Below are 18,091 nucleotides of genomic sequence, written 5' to 3' on the forward strand. Positions count from 1 at the left end.
TATTTTTATATGCTCACTCATCTTAATTGGGCATGGTGGGGGGGGGAAAGAGTTTCTTCTTCTTTGGTTCTGATGTATACAAAATTTGGTTCTGTGAACTCTCAAACGCTGATTCTTTTGGCTGAAAAATAAAATCTTGAGTGACCTTATAGTACGTTGAACTTTTATAAATTCTTAATAAGAATTTCAGTCTGGGTTCAGGCTAATGAAGTGACACTGATTACACTTGTCAATGACCTTTGGAGGGCTCAGGATGGAGATGGTACAACCCTGGACCTCTCAGTGGCTTTCAATATCATCAACCATATCTTTCTGGACTAGTTTCAATCTTACTCTGTGTTATACTCCTTCCTGATAGGGGAGGGAAGTGGAGAGGAGGTCCCAACAATGTGGACTATCCCGGAGTTCAAGTATTTTACCACTCCTTTTTAACATCTACATGAAACTGCTAGGGAAGGCCCTATGTTGGCATAGGGTCCGATATCATCAATATACAGATGATACTCAGTTATACATCTCCAACCCTACCCAGAAAGATGATGCTTTGGTGATGCTGGTTGAATCTTTGTAGGTTGTAAAGATCTGGATTGGGAGGAACCGGCTTCAACTCAACCTTAACAAGATGCAGTGGCAAGATGGGATTTTGCCTCCCCAGATCCAAATAATACATTATCTTTGACTCTTGATGAAGTGGCACTTTTACAGACTGAGCTGGTATGCAATTTGAGGAGCAGGTAGCAGCTGTGCCTAAGGGGCCCTTTGCAAAAATCCATCTAGTGTGCCTGTTCATAGTCATTCATGTCTTGGTTACCTCCCAGCTGCAACACAGTCTATGTAGAGCTGCCCTTGCAAACTACGCAGAAGCTTCACCTGGTCAGCATACAGCAGCATGCACAATAATGGGTGCCCTATGTTTGCCCATGTTACAATACTGCTTTGTTTCTTTCTGGATGCAATTCAAGGTGCTGATTGTCTCCTTTAAAGCTCTTTATGTCACAGGACAAGGTTATCTGCAGGACTATCTTTCCCTAAAGACATCTACCTTTCCCACCAGGTGAGATAGGGTGGACAATCTTCAATCCTTTCCCTTAGATATTATCATCTTGTGGGAGCTAGAAGTGTGGCTCTTCCATGACAGCCCCCCTCTTCCCCCTATGAAACACTCTGGTCCCTGAAACTCAGCTACCCTTTTAGCTTTCTGTAAAGCTTTGAAGACTAGCTTTCCCTCCCAAGTGGTGGGATAAGATGAGGTGAGTGCACATCAGAAGTTTGTCTTGGTGCCAGATTTTAATTTTATATTTAGTTTTAATATTATTTTTATTTTTCATTTTATTTATTTGTATCCTGTCTTTATTATTTTTACAAATAATACAAGGTGGTGAACATATCCAACACACCTTCCTCCTCCTATTTTGCCTAAAAAATAACCATGTGTGGTAAGTTGGCTTAAGGGGGAGTGACAGGTCCAAAGATGCCTTTCACAGCTAAGGTGGGACTTGACTTGAACTCACAGTCTCCTCCTTTCTAGCCTTTTCTAGCCTTAACCACTAGACCAAATATGATTTTAATGGGGTCTTAACTTTTGACTGGAAGCCTTCCAGAACTGATTATAAGATAAGCAGTTCTATAACTATTACAAATAAATAAATATATTTACAAGAAATTAAACCTCATAAAATGTTAAAATTATATATTTACACATTTAACATGCTTCACCAATCCTAAAAATATTTCATTCCAAATGATAGTTTATTTAAATGCTGTACAATTGTATAATATAAATAAACAAATAAAGGAGATCTTGACAAAAGAAGATTGGACATGCTAACTTAAATTGAGAATATTTTCTGAAAATATCTTACTATATGTTTCATAAAAAAAACTAATTGTAAAACTCCTACATATAATAAGCAAATGTACTCTCAGATTTCATGCTGAACAAGAATAGTCTGTCAGTAATCAGAATAGCTAACCATTTGTTTTATGTGACAGATTTAATATGCACCATTAATAGTACCAGTACATATAATATTAGAAATATGTTCATTTAGAGTACTCATATGAACATTATAACAAAAATGTATTTATCATTCCAGCAGATTACATACATACACATTCATTTTCTAAAGTAACTATAAAAACTAAACATTGTATATAAATATTATCAGTAACTTAATATATTGAATTACATATACAAAGTTCATATTTCATAAAATCAATACAAGTCTTAGTGCTGAATGATCATGCTTCCTCTGACTGTTGGAGTAGCAGTAGCTCGTTCTCGTTCTTTTGCAATTTCCAACTCAATTTTAGCTTTGATTTTTTCCCAGTTAACATCAAGCTGCAAAATCAAGAGGGAGGGGGAGAGAATTTTTTTTTATCTGGACAGAAAAAAAATTATGAGTGGCTGTTGTGTGTGCATACATGTATCTGGGGTTTCCTTAGTTTAGCCCAAGAAGATTGTTTAAGCTTGCTCTGAGGTTCTGCATTTTATCTTTGGTTCAAAACTTTCATAATTTTAAGTTAGGGGGAAAATACTAATATTATGACAGAAAATACCAAATTACGTACCTTAAATACAAACAATCCTCAGGTTATGTTAACAATTGGGACTGGCATTGCATTCACTAAATGATGCAATTGTAAAATGCAATTTCACATGACCATACAACTTAGTGACAGCAATCCTGGCAGTTCTGGTAGCTGTTGTAACCTCAAGATATGTGGAATATTAGTGGGAAGCTGTAGGAGTCCCAGGTAAGAAGTAGATGATGCTGTAAGGCAGTGATGGCGAACCTATGACACGCGTGTCAGTGCTGACACGCGTAGCCATTTGGGGTGACACGCACAGGATTTCATGCGATTCATCCTCGGCTTCTGCACGGCCGCCGAGGATGAAAGAATCTGTGCTGGAGGAACGGGGGGGGGGACGTGTGATCTCCCCCGCCCACACTCACTTACTGTATCGCCGCCGCCCCTTTCTGAGCGCAGGGGCTGCTGGTAAGGCGTGCGTGCCATGCGCACACACGTCATCAGCGCGGCGAGGGAGGACCCGCAGGAGAGGAGCGCAGGAACAGTGCGCGCCTCTCTCCAGTCAGGCCGGCACAGAGAGTCTACTCCTGGGACTGTCGGTTACGACCGCACCACAGCAGGGAACAGCCTAGTGCCAACGGGAACTGTGAGCGCCATTTTTGTAGTTTAAACTATAAATTGCGCAAAATTATGTTTTTGTCAAAGTGACACACAACGCGAGTTATGCTCGATTTTTTGCCGATTTTTGACACACCACGCCAAAAAGGTTGCCCATCACTGCTGTAAGGTATGGAAAAGGCCATGAGAGATCCAGGGGTGGGGAGAGGACTGGTACAAGACACATGTGAGCTGAAAGAGCCAGATGTTACCTGAGAGGCTTGGCATCAGCTGCACATGACTCAAGGGAAGATGGGGTGGGTTTGGGAGGTCAAGTGCATGCCATGTGCAAATCTAGGAAGAGCTTGCCCAGGGCAGACAGCATGTGAGTCGAGAGAGGCTAGAAGAGGGCTTTGGTATCCTAGCACAGATTGTACATGTCGAGGGAGGCCTTAGAGGGCCGGTGGAGGCTGTATATTAACAGTGGGGCTGCTATAGGTGAGAGCAACTGTAGGTTATCAAAGTAACTTGCAACTTTCCACCTAGCTTTTGGGGAGGAAAACAAGAAAAAAAAATCTGCCTCTGCCTTCCAGTAATTTGCCTCCTTGCAGCAAATAGCAAACAGCCTGGTCAACTTCAAAGTTTCAAAGTTTAATAGCATTTGTATGCCGGGCAATCCCGTAGGACTCCGGGCGGCTAACAATACAAATAAATCAAAAGGGAATAAGAGGAAAGAAAAGATAGATTAAAAAAAACACCATGCACTCCATTCCAAGTGGGGCTGAACCATATTTTGGGGTCAACAGCCCCAGGCCTGCTGGAACAGCCAGGTTTTAGTGGCCTTACGGAAGGCCGAGAGAGTGGGAAGGGTCCGGATCTCTGCGGGGAGATCATTCCACAGGGCCGGAGCAGCTACAGAGAAAGACCTCCCCCAAGTAGTCGCCAACCGGCATTGCCCGGTCGACGGTACCTGAACTTCAGCACAGCCTGGGAGGCAGAGGCCAAAGAGTGGGGGCGGGTGAGTGGGGTTTGGCAACATTCACTCTATAAGACACATAGACATTTCCACCCACTTTTGGGGAGGAAAAGTATATCTATAGACTGAAAAATATGTTAATTACAAGATATGAGTGAAATAAAATAAAATGACCATTAGTAAAGTATTTCTTTCCTCAAGTACAGTACTTTATGCATTCTAATAAGCTTTTTTCTCATCCTGCATATATCCTGTAACAATGTACATTTTGTTTACAAATAAAACTGCACAAAATGTATTAAATTAATTACTTTAACAAGAAATTACTTCAACAGTAAGATGCTAATTTTAACAATACAAATGTCAATTGCAGATAAACTCAGCTGGTGAGAATGGACTAGGGCAGTGTTGGCGAACTTTTTCAGCACCAAATGTCAAAATGGGACTGCACACATGGAAGTATCGGAAAAAGGAAGAGCAGCTGCTCTTCCAGTTTCCGGCGCTCCCACATATGTGAAGACCAGCTGGCCAGCGTTCTTGTGCGCATCGGAACCTAGAAGAGCAACAGGCACTGGCTGGCGTGCCCAGAGAGATGGCTCTACGTTCCACTTCCAGCATGCATGCCATAGGTTTGCCATCACTAGGGAGTATTATCTTAAAGGAATCACACTTTTAAAAGGACATGAAATGGATTCAGAAGAGAGCTATTAAGGTGATAATAGGTCTAGAAATCAAGGAGATGAGTGCATTTCTTTTCAAAAGAGAAAACTATAATAATCAGGCTGCCCTTTATATTTATTTATTTTGTGGATTTTAATTGTTTTATCATTTTAGAATTGTAAGCTGTTGAGAGTCACATGGTTGAAATTTGGCAACTACAGAAATTGAATCAGCAGTCAGTCAGTCAGTCAGTCAGTCAGTCAGTCAGTCAGTTAATCAAAGTGATCTAACAAATATCTAAAAAGCAATCACATGCAAAAATGGTGATGCCTGTTTTCTCTTGAAACTGAGAACAGAAAAAAAGACCAGTAGGAAGCAATTAAAAGAAAATAAAGGAGATTTAGCTTGAATACTATGAGGAATTTCCAGATGGTAAGAACAGTTAAGTAGAGGAAAAGACTGCCTATAATAATGGTGGGAGTCCTTTAGTCCCCCATATTGAAGGTTTTCAAACAAGGGTTGCATAGCACCCTTCCAGAGATGGGTTAGAGAATTCCTGCACTGCTCTACCATATTTTTCCCACTATAAGACGCACTTCACCCCCACCCACCCCCAAAAGTGGGTGAAAATGTCTGTGTGTCTTAGAGCAAATATTGCAGCAGGGGGAGGGGGTTGGTGCGACTGCACCTGTCATCGTTGCCCCTGTTCACTCCCACTGGGGAAGACTGGAGCCTTCGCTAATAGCAGCTGATTGGCGGTTGGATCGGCCTCCAGGAATACTGCCATCAGTTGTTCTAGGTGATGGGGATCGCCGTCACCTATTACCACTGCTACCTATCGCCGCCTATTACTGACGCTGCCTATCACCGTGACGGTGAATGGCAGCAGCGGCAACGATCCCCGCCACCTAGAACAGCTGATCAGTGGTATCCTGGGAGGCCAATCCAATGGCCAATCAGCTGCTTGGAAGCAAAGGCTCCAGTGTTCTCTGACAGAGGTAGCAGATACAGAGGAAGCAGGCTGTTTGCTGCAAGGACACTAGCCAGATGAATACCGGATGGATGCTGGGAGAAAGAGGCAGATTTTTTTTTTCTTGTTTTCCTCCTCTAAAGCTAATGTGTGCCTTATGGTCTGGTGTGTCTTATAGTGCAAATAATATGGTATATGATATTATCTAAGTCATATATTCTGATTTTACAAAATACATATATTTTGTAGAACAGAGGAAAAAACAGAATATTGTAGTCCATTTTCTTTTATAATGATCTCAGTTTGATGAATTAGTTAATTTTTTAAAAAAATACTAAATGACCAAATCCCCAAAACTGCCTAAACCATGAATCAAGTTCTTTGGCTCCAAGAATGTGTTATATTTCCCCCCTCTGTGATAAACTTGCAATCACATGAGAATAGGATTCTGAAATAAAATTATTTGGATTTCAGCTGTCTTCCTTTCCCAACTCTGTACTATGGCTCTAATTCCATCAAATATGCCATGATAGCTGCTGTGATTTCAAAGCCATATGAAGCCTTTCTTTTCTACAACTATTTTATCTTGTTTCAGGGGGCTGTTTCTGTGATGTATTGTGATATATTCAAAACTTGCCAGATACTACTGGCTCGGTTGAGTCCCATATGACAGTATTGCAAGTTTCTATCTTGTTATGCAAAGGAGTGTGAACATTACAGTGCAGCTTGCCAAAAGCAGCATATGATTTTCAAATAAAACTCAGTTTCCCTTAGAGAAGTTTTAATAAGCTAAGCAGCATGTCTATTGTTGTAATGTTTCCTTCAGAATGCCACATCAGAATAAGCTAAGGCAAGATCTTTCACTGGATTAGCCTGTATTGATGAAAGCATAAACCTGAAAGCTTTAGCAGCAATCCCCCCCTTTCATATTTATCTTTTCCTATAAAATAAAAATACTATACCTATATTATCTAACTCTACAGTATTTCCACAGTATGATTTTCATAACTGTAAAGAGATATCCACTAACATACTTTGGCCCTATTCCATCAATGCTAATAACTGAGCCTCAAAGTGAAAATCTTGAAACAAAATCAAGTTGTTGATTTTGTTTCATACTGTGAATTAAAGTATAAGCACACAGTGTTATTAAATACACATTGGCTTACAGTCCGAAATTGTTTCATAGCTATAAAGCAGAGTTTCAAAAACTATAACTCAACTTCCAGAGAATACTTACCCCTTCTGCATATTGCAAAAATCGCTGATTCGTTTCTTTTTTACTGAAGTCATCCAAGAACTTTTGTCGGTAAGCCAGCACTGTGTCAACGTGCGTCTTGTGTTTCACAGCAAGTTCTAGTGCTCTAGAAGAAAGCAAAACGGTAATAAGCTCATCAGGCCGAATTCAGAAATTAAAATGATCACAAATGCCTTGATTTTATAAATATGCACACTATACAGCAACTGCACTAAGGAAACATTTTCTTATCATAAAGCAAGAAGAAACCAAGCATTAAGGCCAGCAATGATTGCTTTAATTGAAAACTACTTTCCCCATTAAATAAGTTTATGTTTTTTAATCATTTTAAGCTATATTTTCAAGTAGTGGTCTTTGTAATTGTTGGATGGTCTAAAGAAAAGCAATAATACCAATGAACAATTCTGTTGAACCTTCTTGCTTTTCTGTCCTCCTTTCATGGTATCTTACTAATGGACAGCAGTTCAATTAAAAAAATATTCCCACTCTTTTGTGATTATGTAGAAGGCTCTACATGTACAATAAGCATATGGAAATCAAAACATTATACACATCACATGAATTTCCTTTCTATGAAACTTTAGACTGGAAACTTCAAATTTAGCCCTTAACTTTCTAAAACAGTAACAGCTTCCTATTACCAATATAACAATTACTTCTTTGCATCGAGAAGACCTGAGATTAGTATAGCTGTCAGTAACATTTTTTTCTTTAAAGGACTAGAAACAAAAACCTGGTAATATATCAGTCTTGTTGAAACTGAACACATATAAGCTTAGGCAGTGTCAAAATGAGACACTGTTAAGAAAATATAAGTATGCTGGGGGTTGGTATGCATTTTATCAGTTAATAAATAGTATGTTACTTTTCTATGTTAACCTATGTCATGTTCATTATAAAGTAGGTGAGAACACCACTGCTCCATATTTATAGATTGGCATAAGATCTGAACTTTTAGAGAAGAATAGCTAACGCTACCTTGTGGTATTTCAGAGATTTCACAGATGGCATTTTTAGAATTGAGGTTTATGTTAGAAAAATCATGAAAATCAAAATCATTCTAAACTCCGGATAATTTCTTTTTAAAGAAACCAACCTGAAGGAGGGAAGCAGAGAGCCAAAGAACTACCCCCATCCCCCAAATACATTTTAGGTGCCTTCTTTATCTGGGTTTTAGCCATGTGAGCAGCGTACATAATCAGGAATACACGGAGCTAAAGATGTTATAATAATGTTATAATCAGGTACAAAACCTCTTAAAAAAAAAAAAAAGTCTGTGTAACAGAATGGGATTGGGGCCTGTGCTTTTTTATCAATAATTCCACATGCCATGTCACAAACTTTGGTATATATTACATCAACACTAATTCTGAAAGAAAAAAAAATAGGAATTGGAATGGGACAAAATTATGTAAGTTATCATTTAAACCAGTGCTTCTCAACTTTGGTTGCTTGAAGATGTGTGGACTCCAACTCTCATAATTTCTGAGCCAGCATAGATGGCTTGGGAATTCTGGGAATTGAGATCCACATATCTTCAAGCTGCCTAGGTTGAGAAATGCTGATTTAAACTGTTAAATCCAAGTCTGAACCAAGACAAAAATATATATTGTAAAATGTTATAAAAGAACCATATTACCTTTCCCAGTTGTATAGATTAATATTAACTTGAATCGCCTGGTAAATAAGCCCAGCTTGCAGAAGCAAAGTTTCAGCATCCTGGACATTTCCACTAAAAAGCAGAATATGAGCCATTCTTGATTCTTTTGATGGAAGATCTTTGATGGAACTGATATACTGAACTTTATCAATCTGTTGGTTTTTTAAAAAAAAACAACAACATGTGAGAGGCACAATAAAGTTGGTTAAACTCTAGTTTTGCAATAAGTTAAATAATGCAGCAAATGCCAAGTCCTTTAAATTGCAACAAGTTAGCATGAAATATTATCAATCAATCAATCAGTGAAAGTTACTAAGTAGTGAACCGTTCTACTTACCTCACCAATTGATGCGTAGGCTATTTCTGCTGTGTTCATATCTTTATTGGCGATTGCCATAGCAGCTAAACAAGCCCATAATGTTTGATCCTGAGAAGAAAATATTAAAATAACTGTTCTTCTTATAGAGTATAAACATTAATCTTATGCCAAATTGATATGAATGTAATTTAACCACTACCTAAGAATCAATGGGCTATCCATATTCTTATACATTTATAGTGCAGTGTATTGCCAGATTATATATACATTTAATAAAGAAAAAACTACAATAATATACAAATCATGTACATAAAAACATCTAAAATAGCATAACTATGTCAATAAGTGTTCAAATACCAATAGTATGAGTCAGGGGTGAAATTCAGCAGGTTCTGGAGAACCGGTAGCAGAAATTTTGAGTAGTTCGGAGAACCGGCAAACACCATCTCTGGCTCGCCCCAGAGTGGGGTGGGAATGGAGATTTTGCAGTATCCTTCCCCTGGAGTGGGGTGGGAATGGAGATTTCGCAGTATTCTTCCCCTGCCACGCCCATCATGCCACACCCACAGAATCGGTAGTAAAAAAAATTGAATTTCACCACAGGTATGAGTTTGTGATAATAGAAAAACAGAATCACCTCTCATATCATAAAAACAAACATTTAGATAGCATTATAAAAGAGAATATACAGTATGTAGCTCAGGGTTGAACTGTGGAATACTCTGAGATTGGTTATTTGCAGATTTTTCATTACCTGACTAGGGAACATCTTAGAAAGGAATGTGTTTTGCTCTGTGTTTATATATCGTAGTTTGTTCTATCAGTGCTTCTGGGGGTGTTGTTTTCTCTGTGGTAGTTTCTTGATTAAGCTGGTGTTTAATGCTTGCTTGTTTTTCTGAGTTGTTAGTTTCTTGATTAGGGAATGATTTACTGCTTTACTGGTTGTCTGGTGTTAATTCTGAAATTAATCCCTGATTATCAGGCTGTTGGAAACTAGTAATTTGCATTTATTTGCTCTCACTATAGCAGATACATGATTTAATAAACATAAGTGAATCAAAATTAACTGAGATTCAGAATATTTCTATTTACTTAACTAGCACTTTTCCAGAGCAACTGGATACTTGTGGCAGATATCTATAGTTCATTCTCTTTCAGTAAACAGAGAAAATGTAAATATGTAAGATTGTCAGATTATTTAAAAGTAATATGTTTGTTCCTTACAGTTTTCTAAGAAGATGGGGAAAGAAGAATGAAAAAGGAATGATAGAGAAAAGGAAACTACTCCCAATTGTCTTTACGGTACATGCAAATGAGTTAGATGCTTTCTTGTGAAAGCTTTGCACAGCATCATTCATTACCTGATGGAATGTCATATTAGGAAAAAAGAGTCCCTGCATTTTGCTTTACAATAAGAGCCTAACAGAACCATCATATCTGACAATTATCTAGGATACAGAAAAGGTGATGAAGATTTTTTTTAAAAAAGGAACCAAATAAATATTCCTGCTGTTTCGGTAACCACAGAGGAACCCCGCTCAGTTTGCTTTCTCTTTTGTGTTCATTTTGCACCTGCTACAAAACTACTGTACATGTTGCTAGGAGATGCAATGCACTAGTGCACTGTGATAAAAAGGCTATTCTTGAAGGAAGTTATGATAAGCAAGCAAGAGGCTATTGTATGTTCCTTCCCACCCACCCCCATCCTTAAATGACTGCTCTTATGTACAGAAATCAGAATGTAAATAGTGTTATGTTAATAGCCAAACCTACAGTTAAGCTGCTCAGAAATGAATACATAACTCTCTGGTGGCAAGTATAATCAGAAAGGCAGCCAAACATTAAAGCATAATGTCTCCAGTTTATTAGCAAAGAACAGACAAACATATTTTGAAATATATTTGAAGTTGAGTACTGTTAACAGTTTGAGGCAGAGGAAATACAGGTAGTCCTCAACTTACGATCACAATTGAGCCCAAAATTTCTCTTGCTAAGTGAGACATTTGTTAAGTGAGCTATGTCCTATTTTACAACTTTTGCCACAGTTGTTAAGTGTATCACTGCAGTTGTTAAGTTAATAACACAGTTGTAAAATGAATCTGACTCCCCAATTGACTTTGCTTGTCAGAAGACTGCAAAACGTGATCACATGATCCTGGGACACAGCAACTGTCATAAATATGAGTCAGTTGCCAAGCATCTGAATTTTGATCACATGACTACAGGGATGCTGCAATGGTCGTGTGGAAAATGGCCATAAGTTATTTTTTTCAGAGTCCTTGTAACTTTGAATAGTCACTAAATGAACTGCTGTAAGTTGAGGACTACCAGTAGAAGATACAGTATGTATAGTTTTTCTAAGCAGCAGGCCTCTTTCAGTGCATCACAAGTCAGGCAAATAAAATTACCTTGGAAAACATTTTATGATGGGGGTCTGAAGGGATTATTGCAATCTAAAATTTAAAGAAGTCACATGTCTCTCCCTCATTAACCTTTTTCTAAAAGTTAATATTATATTTACCTTGACAAAACGACATAATCTGATGGCATCTTCCCATTTCAAATTGTTCACATATTCATGAAGAATAGCTGGGTATGGTGAAATACTAATGTGAATAAGTGAGCCATCGGCTCTTCTGATTGTTACCTGATTGCCAACAAAACTTAAGATCTGGGGACTTTTACTAAATTCACTATTAGGAAAAAAGAACAGAGTTCAGAAACATTATTTTAGAATTAATGTAACTTAGATAGAATACTGATGAAACAAAGACATTCCATTTAAAATAACAACTATGATCTCTTTCTGAATATGTACTGATCATGGTGGAAATAACGCTGGACACTCCTGCTCTGCTAATCTAGAATTTACTGATTAAGAAGTAATATACAGCCCAATTTTGTATATCCTTTTTTTAAATTGTTCAGTCCAAAAAAATCTGGAAGTTTGTATTCTGAAACGTCATATTTAGTAAACTTAGCAACTGACAAGTTAGGTATTTCTCTATTAAGTATGTATAACCAATGGTTCATATTAATGTCCCTGCCCTGAACTCCATCTACAGCTTTCAAACAAAATGGCCAATGTACCCAAAAATGTGATTTTGGGTGTATATGTAATTTTTTTTTTAAAAAGTGTTGAAATTCTGCATTTCAATTGCACACCTTGTCTAAACTCCAGAAACAAAGTTAAACACAGCTAAAATTTGCTGGAATTCAGTGGCTAATTTTTGGTGTCAAAGTGCCAAAATAAGGCTGAAACGCCTTAAGGCAAAATGCACATATTTCCATCCCCACCCCCACCCCTACTCCCGAAACATCCAAAATGAAGAACAATCAGGCTGAATTTTTTTCACCAAAACCTGAAAACCTTTTAGGGTCTCCTGGCTTCTCAAATAATTTGAAGTATCAGATTGGAAATTGTTGTTTGCTTGCACCATAGAGTCTCAGTCTCAAAGATTAGATTAAAAATATTTTATTAGCGAAAACTATTAATGGAGTATGAAACAAATACCTTGCATCCTTTTCATAGAGAGTTTTTGGCAAGAGATCCTTGTCTACATACACTACATTGGGGTAGTACCAGACTGTGAAACGTGTATCCTGCAGACCACATAGTATGTTGCATGTGTCATTCCATGCCAGAGTATGCACCATTGTTCCTTAACAAAAAAGAAACTAAATAAACTAAATATATGTCAACTAAATTGGATAATCTATTCTAACGTACTGCTCAAAATTGCAAATAGTATCATAAACTCTTCTCTACTTATACGATTCTAAATAATATATTTCTGTATTCAAAATAAAATGCTTACATTATTACTTATCTTGAAAGATTAAAACAATAGAAGCATGTTGAAGTTGATTCCATGTACAGGTTTTAAAAAATCTTCTTCAGATATCCAATCTGAAGCCTCATATTAATAAAACTGCCACTAATGCGTGGCCAGCTACTCCTTGTCCATTGCTTTCATTTGTACAACTGTACCACTTAGCCTTTGGGGTTTAATGCTTTAGAAACTCAGGTATACCTGTGTGTGTATTATACCACAGTGTCACTACTGGTTCACCCGAACCAGAGCGAGCTGGCTGAATACCACCTATGATTCAGGCCCTCCGTGAAGGCACGAAGGGGTGTGTCTGTGCATTGGCAGCCAGCAGCATTCTCATTCCCGCCCCCCCCTCACACACACACTTCTATCCTGTCCATCTCACCTAATTGACTGTGCTATACATGAACTTTTAACCACTAATCCATTTTTATGAACCAAGTAACTGGCAGTGATGGTCTCAGAAGTGAGCAAGTGTTGCACCTGGATAGACGGTGATAACTGTAGAGTCTGCAACTGAAAACATAGTGAACCTCTGTGGACCACAATGAAAATCACAGCTTTATAGTGCTTAATATACATACTTAATATAGTAAGCCATTTCTTACCTATTTTGATAATTTTCTGTTCTTTTCCAAATCTTTTCACAGAGGTTATATAAAGATCTCTATTTTTGTCAATAAAAGCAATTTTCCTTTCATTTGTAAGACCCTTCTGATCTAAGGCAATTTCCACTATTTCTGTCTGCAACAATATTTGAATCAAAACCCAGATTTGTATCAAAGAAAGATTGTTTTTACAGTAATAAAGATTTGCATTCTCAAATATGTTAATATTGCTACTGTCAACAATATAGTACAATATTACCAATTAAAATTTTACTTATATTATACTTACTGCTATAGCACATTAAGTATAACTGTGTGAGAGTTGGGCAGCCATATAAATTAGTGTAATAAATAAAATAACAGATAATTTAGAAAACACATGTTCTTATAATATGATGGAAGAGGTAATGTAAATGGCATTGGTAGGAGATGATCTAAAGTTGGAAATATAGATTTTCCATATAACCCATCTATATTTTATTTCTCAATCTATCTTCCCAATGGAACTTAGTAGCTTAGGGTCACATAAAATGGGAATGGAAAGAAACAATTTTAGAAAATAGATAAAGAATTATTAATCCACAAATTTAAGACTATGGAGTGGTCCTACTTAAGCAAGAGCTACTATTTAAATATTTCAGATTGATTCAGAGAACTTCATGCATGCTTAAATGGGTTTCCTCATTTCAGGATAGAAAATTCTTTTGTTATCACCATAAAAAGAGATTAAAATGATATGACATGTTCAAGTTGAACAGTTGTGGCATATGACTACAGTAATAAGGTTTCATTCAAATAAAATATAGTATTTTAATGTTATTTTATAAGAACAAGAACTGTGAAAAAGATGCCTACACAAGAGACACAAATTCTTAATGCTGATATTGCTTGAACAATACCAGCTTTCAATCACCTTGCTTCTGATTCTTATTGATTTTTAAAAAAAATCTTCCTTCAACTCGGTCTCAGAATAAGCATCAATGAACACAACTGACTTCTCAGTAACCACATAACACTTTCTACAGGAATCTGCTCAGGCTGATCAGATTTCAAACTGAAACTTGCTATGGTAATAGAAAATAGAATCTGGGTAAACATTTACTCAGTGCCAGTAACTTCTTGATATAAGTTGTTCATAAGATTATACTTTTTTCCAATATAAACTACAGAAATATTAAACATTATTTACCTTATGACTAAGGGGTTTTCCATCTCCTAATGGTTTGCCAGATAAAGGTTCAAACAGATCAATAACTGTATTTTTAAAAAGATAAAATCTGATTACTGATATATAGATATCACATTTTCAGAAGTCTCTTACTGTAATGATGGTACACGTACAAAAAAGTATCAAATGGAGACCCTACTAGGTTAATTTAATAAATGCATTTAACAGTTCAAATAAGGGCACTGTTCACCTTTACTGTGTAGGTAGTACAAAATGTAAGTCATATTCTTTTGAGAGATTATTGCTAGTGATCTAGCAATCTATCTCTCTGTATCTCAATTTAGCAAACAGTAATTTCTATTCTTCTTTTCAAGGCATAAAATGCTTTATAACTTTGATTCAATTTATTATTTTTATAACTACCATTCTCCTGGCTGAGATGTAATCCTCTGATGAGGAACAGAATAATGCTGAGGCACATAGGAGGGCTCAGGTCCAATAACAGTTGAGTACCGGGTCTCATAGTCTGGCCTTATAAATTATAATTGTAAGACCACCATCTCCTTCAAGCTGGAAGTTATAGTACAAAGTTATGTACTATATAACGAAGTTATAATATAAAGATCTGGAAGTTATAGTACAACTATTGGTAGACCTCAGCTGAAGACTCTAATTGAACTTGAAATTAAGGCCGTAAATCAGGATAGCTTCATGTGGATCCTCATATGATTGCACCCAATATTACAGCAGACATTAAGCGAACAAGTGGTCATAAAATGAACACGGTAGTTGTTAAGTGAATGTCTCAGTCATTAAATAAGCTCTTATTTAGGAAATATTGCATTAGAAAAATGTATATACAATCATGTATAATTTGTAGAAGATTCCAACTCATGGACTATTGGAAATAATATTTTGAACTACTTTAAGATGTTCTACTTTGAAATACTTTCTTGGAAGGCTGATTTTTGTCATTACAAACTTAGTTGGAATCTCTTTCAAACTTCAATTTGCTCTTGGTAAATGCAGACTTGGTGCTGAAGCAGCAAAGTGAAAACATTTGGGGATAAATATTTTGCTGCATGATTCTCATTGAAGTCAACAAAAATGCAGTGCTTTATGTTGATTTTATACTTTAAAATTAAATAACTGTTCAATATTTCTGCATGTGAGGTTTCTGCACTAGTATACTAATAATGTACAGTAAACATTTCAGAATGCAAAGGCATTTACAGGAATTATTAATTCTAAACACAATCTAAACAATTTGATATTACATGCCAAATCTAACTGATAATCTCATTTAAACTCAATGCAGCAAACATATTGAACTTTCAAAGATTCCTCCATTTGAATATTATGACTTTCTTCAGAAGGATACAGGATATTGGTTTGCGGTCACTGGCTGTATTGGCAGGAAAAAGTGCTGTTATAAGAACAGGTGTTGTTCTGATCTTATTGGTTACATATGAAAAAAGAGTTAAGTCCATTGCTAGTTTGAGCCAGCTGTGTAAACACAAGAAAGTAACTTCTGACTTCAGAAAGTTGGGATCTTTTTTTGATGCAAATTTTTCCTTCTCAGATTCATTGCACATGCTTTTACAAAAGCTTTTATTTAAACACTTGTGATAATAACTTGAAAAATAAAATTAGGAATACTGAATGCATTAAAAACTACACTGTTTCTCAAAGAAGAATGAAAAAAGAACAAAAGCTTATAGGTTTTTTTTTAATTTGTTGATTATTAAAACACACAAAATGGCAAAAAGTATTACAAAAAGAACAAAGAACACAATTCTGTACTATCATGTGATATGATGGCTGATTCCAAACATATTATACAATTAATATTATTTCACAAATATTTTACTGCTTTTTAAAACAAACAGAATTGCTTTTCAATTTAAACTATCTTTTATAAATCATTTGTGGTTTTAAAAAAATACATATGGGCATTAGATCATCATGGATAGAAATGTTTCCAAGTAGGAGATTGTGTTACCATATCCTCATATCTGAGAATGAATAATCTTTTCAGAGTCATGTTTTGACTTTATATAGGAAGGAAAATTTTCCACATATTTTAATTAATTAACATATAAAACATATTTTAAACATTACATTAAAATATGTGTACACATACCTTTTTCATCAGATTTGTCCCTTATAGCTAAAGTATCACTACTCAAGGATACAGTTTGGCCATTCAGTATGTCAGTTCTCATGCCTGGAAACTTTGGAGAGGAAATTAAACGTCCCTCATAGGAATATAAGTAGACTCCTCCACCATCAACAAGAACAAAATGCCTAAGAGTTGGCGGTGAGATTAAAGCCATCAATAACTTGGTTAATATTATAGTAACAATTAGTCTAACTGTTTTGTAAATTGCTTGCATTGTTTAACAAGTTTATTCCATTATTTTAACATATAAAATATTATGCTAGCATTTGTTTTGTTTTTAGAGTTTTCTATTCTGTCAAAATAGGCTGTCTAATATTATTTTGAATAAATCCTGTTTCATTTATCCAACATCCATATATTAGCACACGGGTACCTTTACCATTTCTGAACTCTCAGAACATCATAAATGTTTAATTAGTTCATTTGCATAAAGGAGTGGAATATCAGATGACCAATTTACATTCAGGCCAATACAGACTAATGCTCCAATTACTTGATTGCAGTTAAATGATAAGCAAATAACTATTAAATTTCTTTTCTCTTGCTTGCTCTCTTCTCAAAAATAATTTTGCAGCTGATTCTCAGCATCCAAACAGGTTCTTAATGTGTAAAAAAGGAAGTTTATGAAATGAGATAATAACAATGACATCAATAATCTATTCCAACTATAGATTAAAACTGGATATAACCTTGCTTTGGAAGAAGGCTTGGTAAAATAAGCATTCAGTAGGCAATGCTGGACTGGACTTAGCTAAACACCGTTTTGAGACAAGCCTTTCTAGAAAGAAGCAACCCCCCCCTCGCTCATTAATGCTACCCTCCAACTTTGAATAGGTAAGGATGAAAGGCTGTCACAACAAGTTAGAGCTCCAACCATCTCCAGCAGGCAATTAGGCCAATGTTAATGCCAATATATCTTTTTGTATAAGCCATTGCCATTCTTCTCCTGCTAGGAAGATATAGCAGACATTTGTTTTAGCTCTCGAGTTACAACCAACAAGTGACAGACCTAAAATAAATAGTAGGTTACTGCCAGTGGTGGGATTCAACATTTTTTACTACCGGTTCTGTGGGCGTGGCTTGATGGGCATGGCAGCAGAAAGATACTGCAAAATCTCCATTCCTGCAAAATCCCCATTTCCTTCTGATCAGCTAGGACTCGGGAGGCAGAGAATAGATGGAGCGGGGCCAGTCAGAGGTGGTATTACCGATTCTCTGAACTACTCAAAATTTCCGCTACCGGTTCTCCAGAACTGGTCAGAACCTGCTGAATACCACCTCTGGGTACTACCTACATTTAAGATTGAGGGGGAGGGGAAGAGATGGAC

At 36.5% G+C, this 18,091-nt stretch overlaps 1 protein-coding gene across 1 annotated transcript in view; it reads right to left on the minus strand.

Annotated features, from left to right (window-relative positions):
• Window positions 1-1,987: 1,987 nt before the first annotated feature.
• Window positions 1,988-18,091, minus strand: part of IFT80 (intraflagellar transport 80) — a 61,504-nt gene continuing 45,400 nt past the window's right edge. Inside the window, exons 12-20 of the mRNA XM_032224882.1 lie at window positions 16,725-16,888; window positions 14,603-14,667; window positions 13,414-13,549; window positions 12,487-12,634; window positions 11,494-11,665; window positions 8,991-9,080; window positions 8,633-8,805; window positions 6,976-7,099; window positions 1,988-2,341 (exon numbers count right to left, since the gene is read on the minus strand). Of these exons, the coding sequence (XP_032080773.1) occupies window positions 2,228-2,341; window positions 6,976-7,099; window positions 8,633-8,805; window positions 8,991-9,080; window positions 11,494-11,665; window positions 12,487-12,634; window positions 13,414-13,549; window positions 14,603-14,667; window positions 16,725-16,888 (1,186 nt within the window). The 3' untranslated portion in view covers window positions 1,988-2,227. The remainder of the gene's footprint in view (window positions 2,342-6,975; window positions 7,100-8,632; window positions 8,806-8,990; window positions 9,081-11,493; window positions 11,666-12,486; window positions 12,635-13,413; window positions 13,550-14,602; window positions 14,668-16,724; window positions 16,889-18,091) is intronic.

Source organism: Thamnophis elegans, chromosome 10 (assembly GCF_009769535.1).
Source record: "Thamnophis elegans isolate rThaEle1 chromosome 10, rThaEle1.pri, whole genome shotgun sequence".
In the NCBI taxonomy this organism is placed as follows: domain Eukaryota; kingdom Metazoa; phylum Chordata; class Lepidosauria; order Squamata; family Colubridae; genus Thamnophis; species Thamnophis elegans.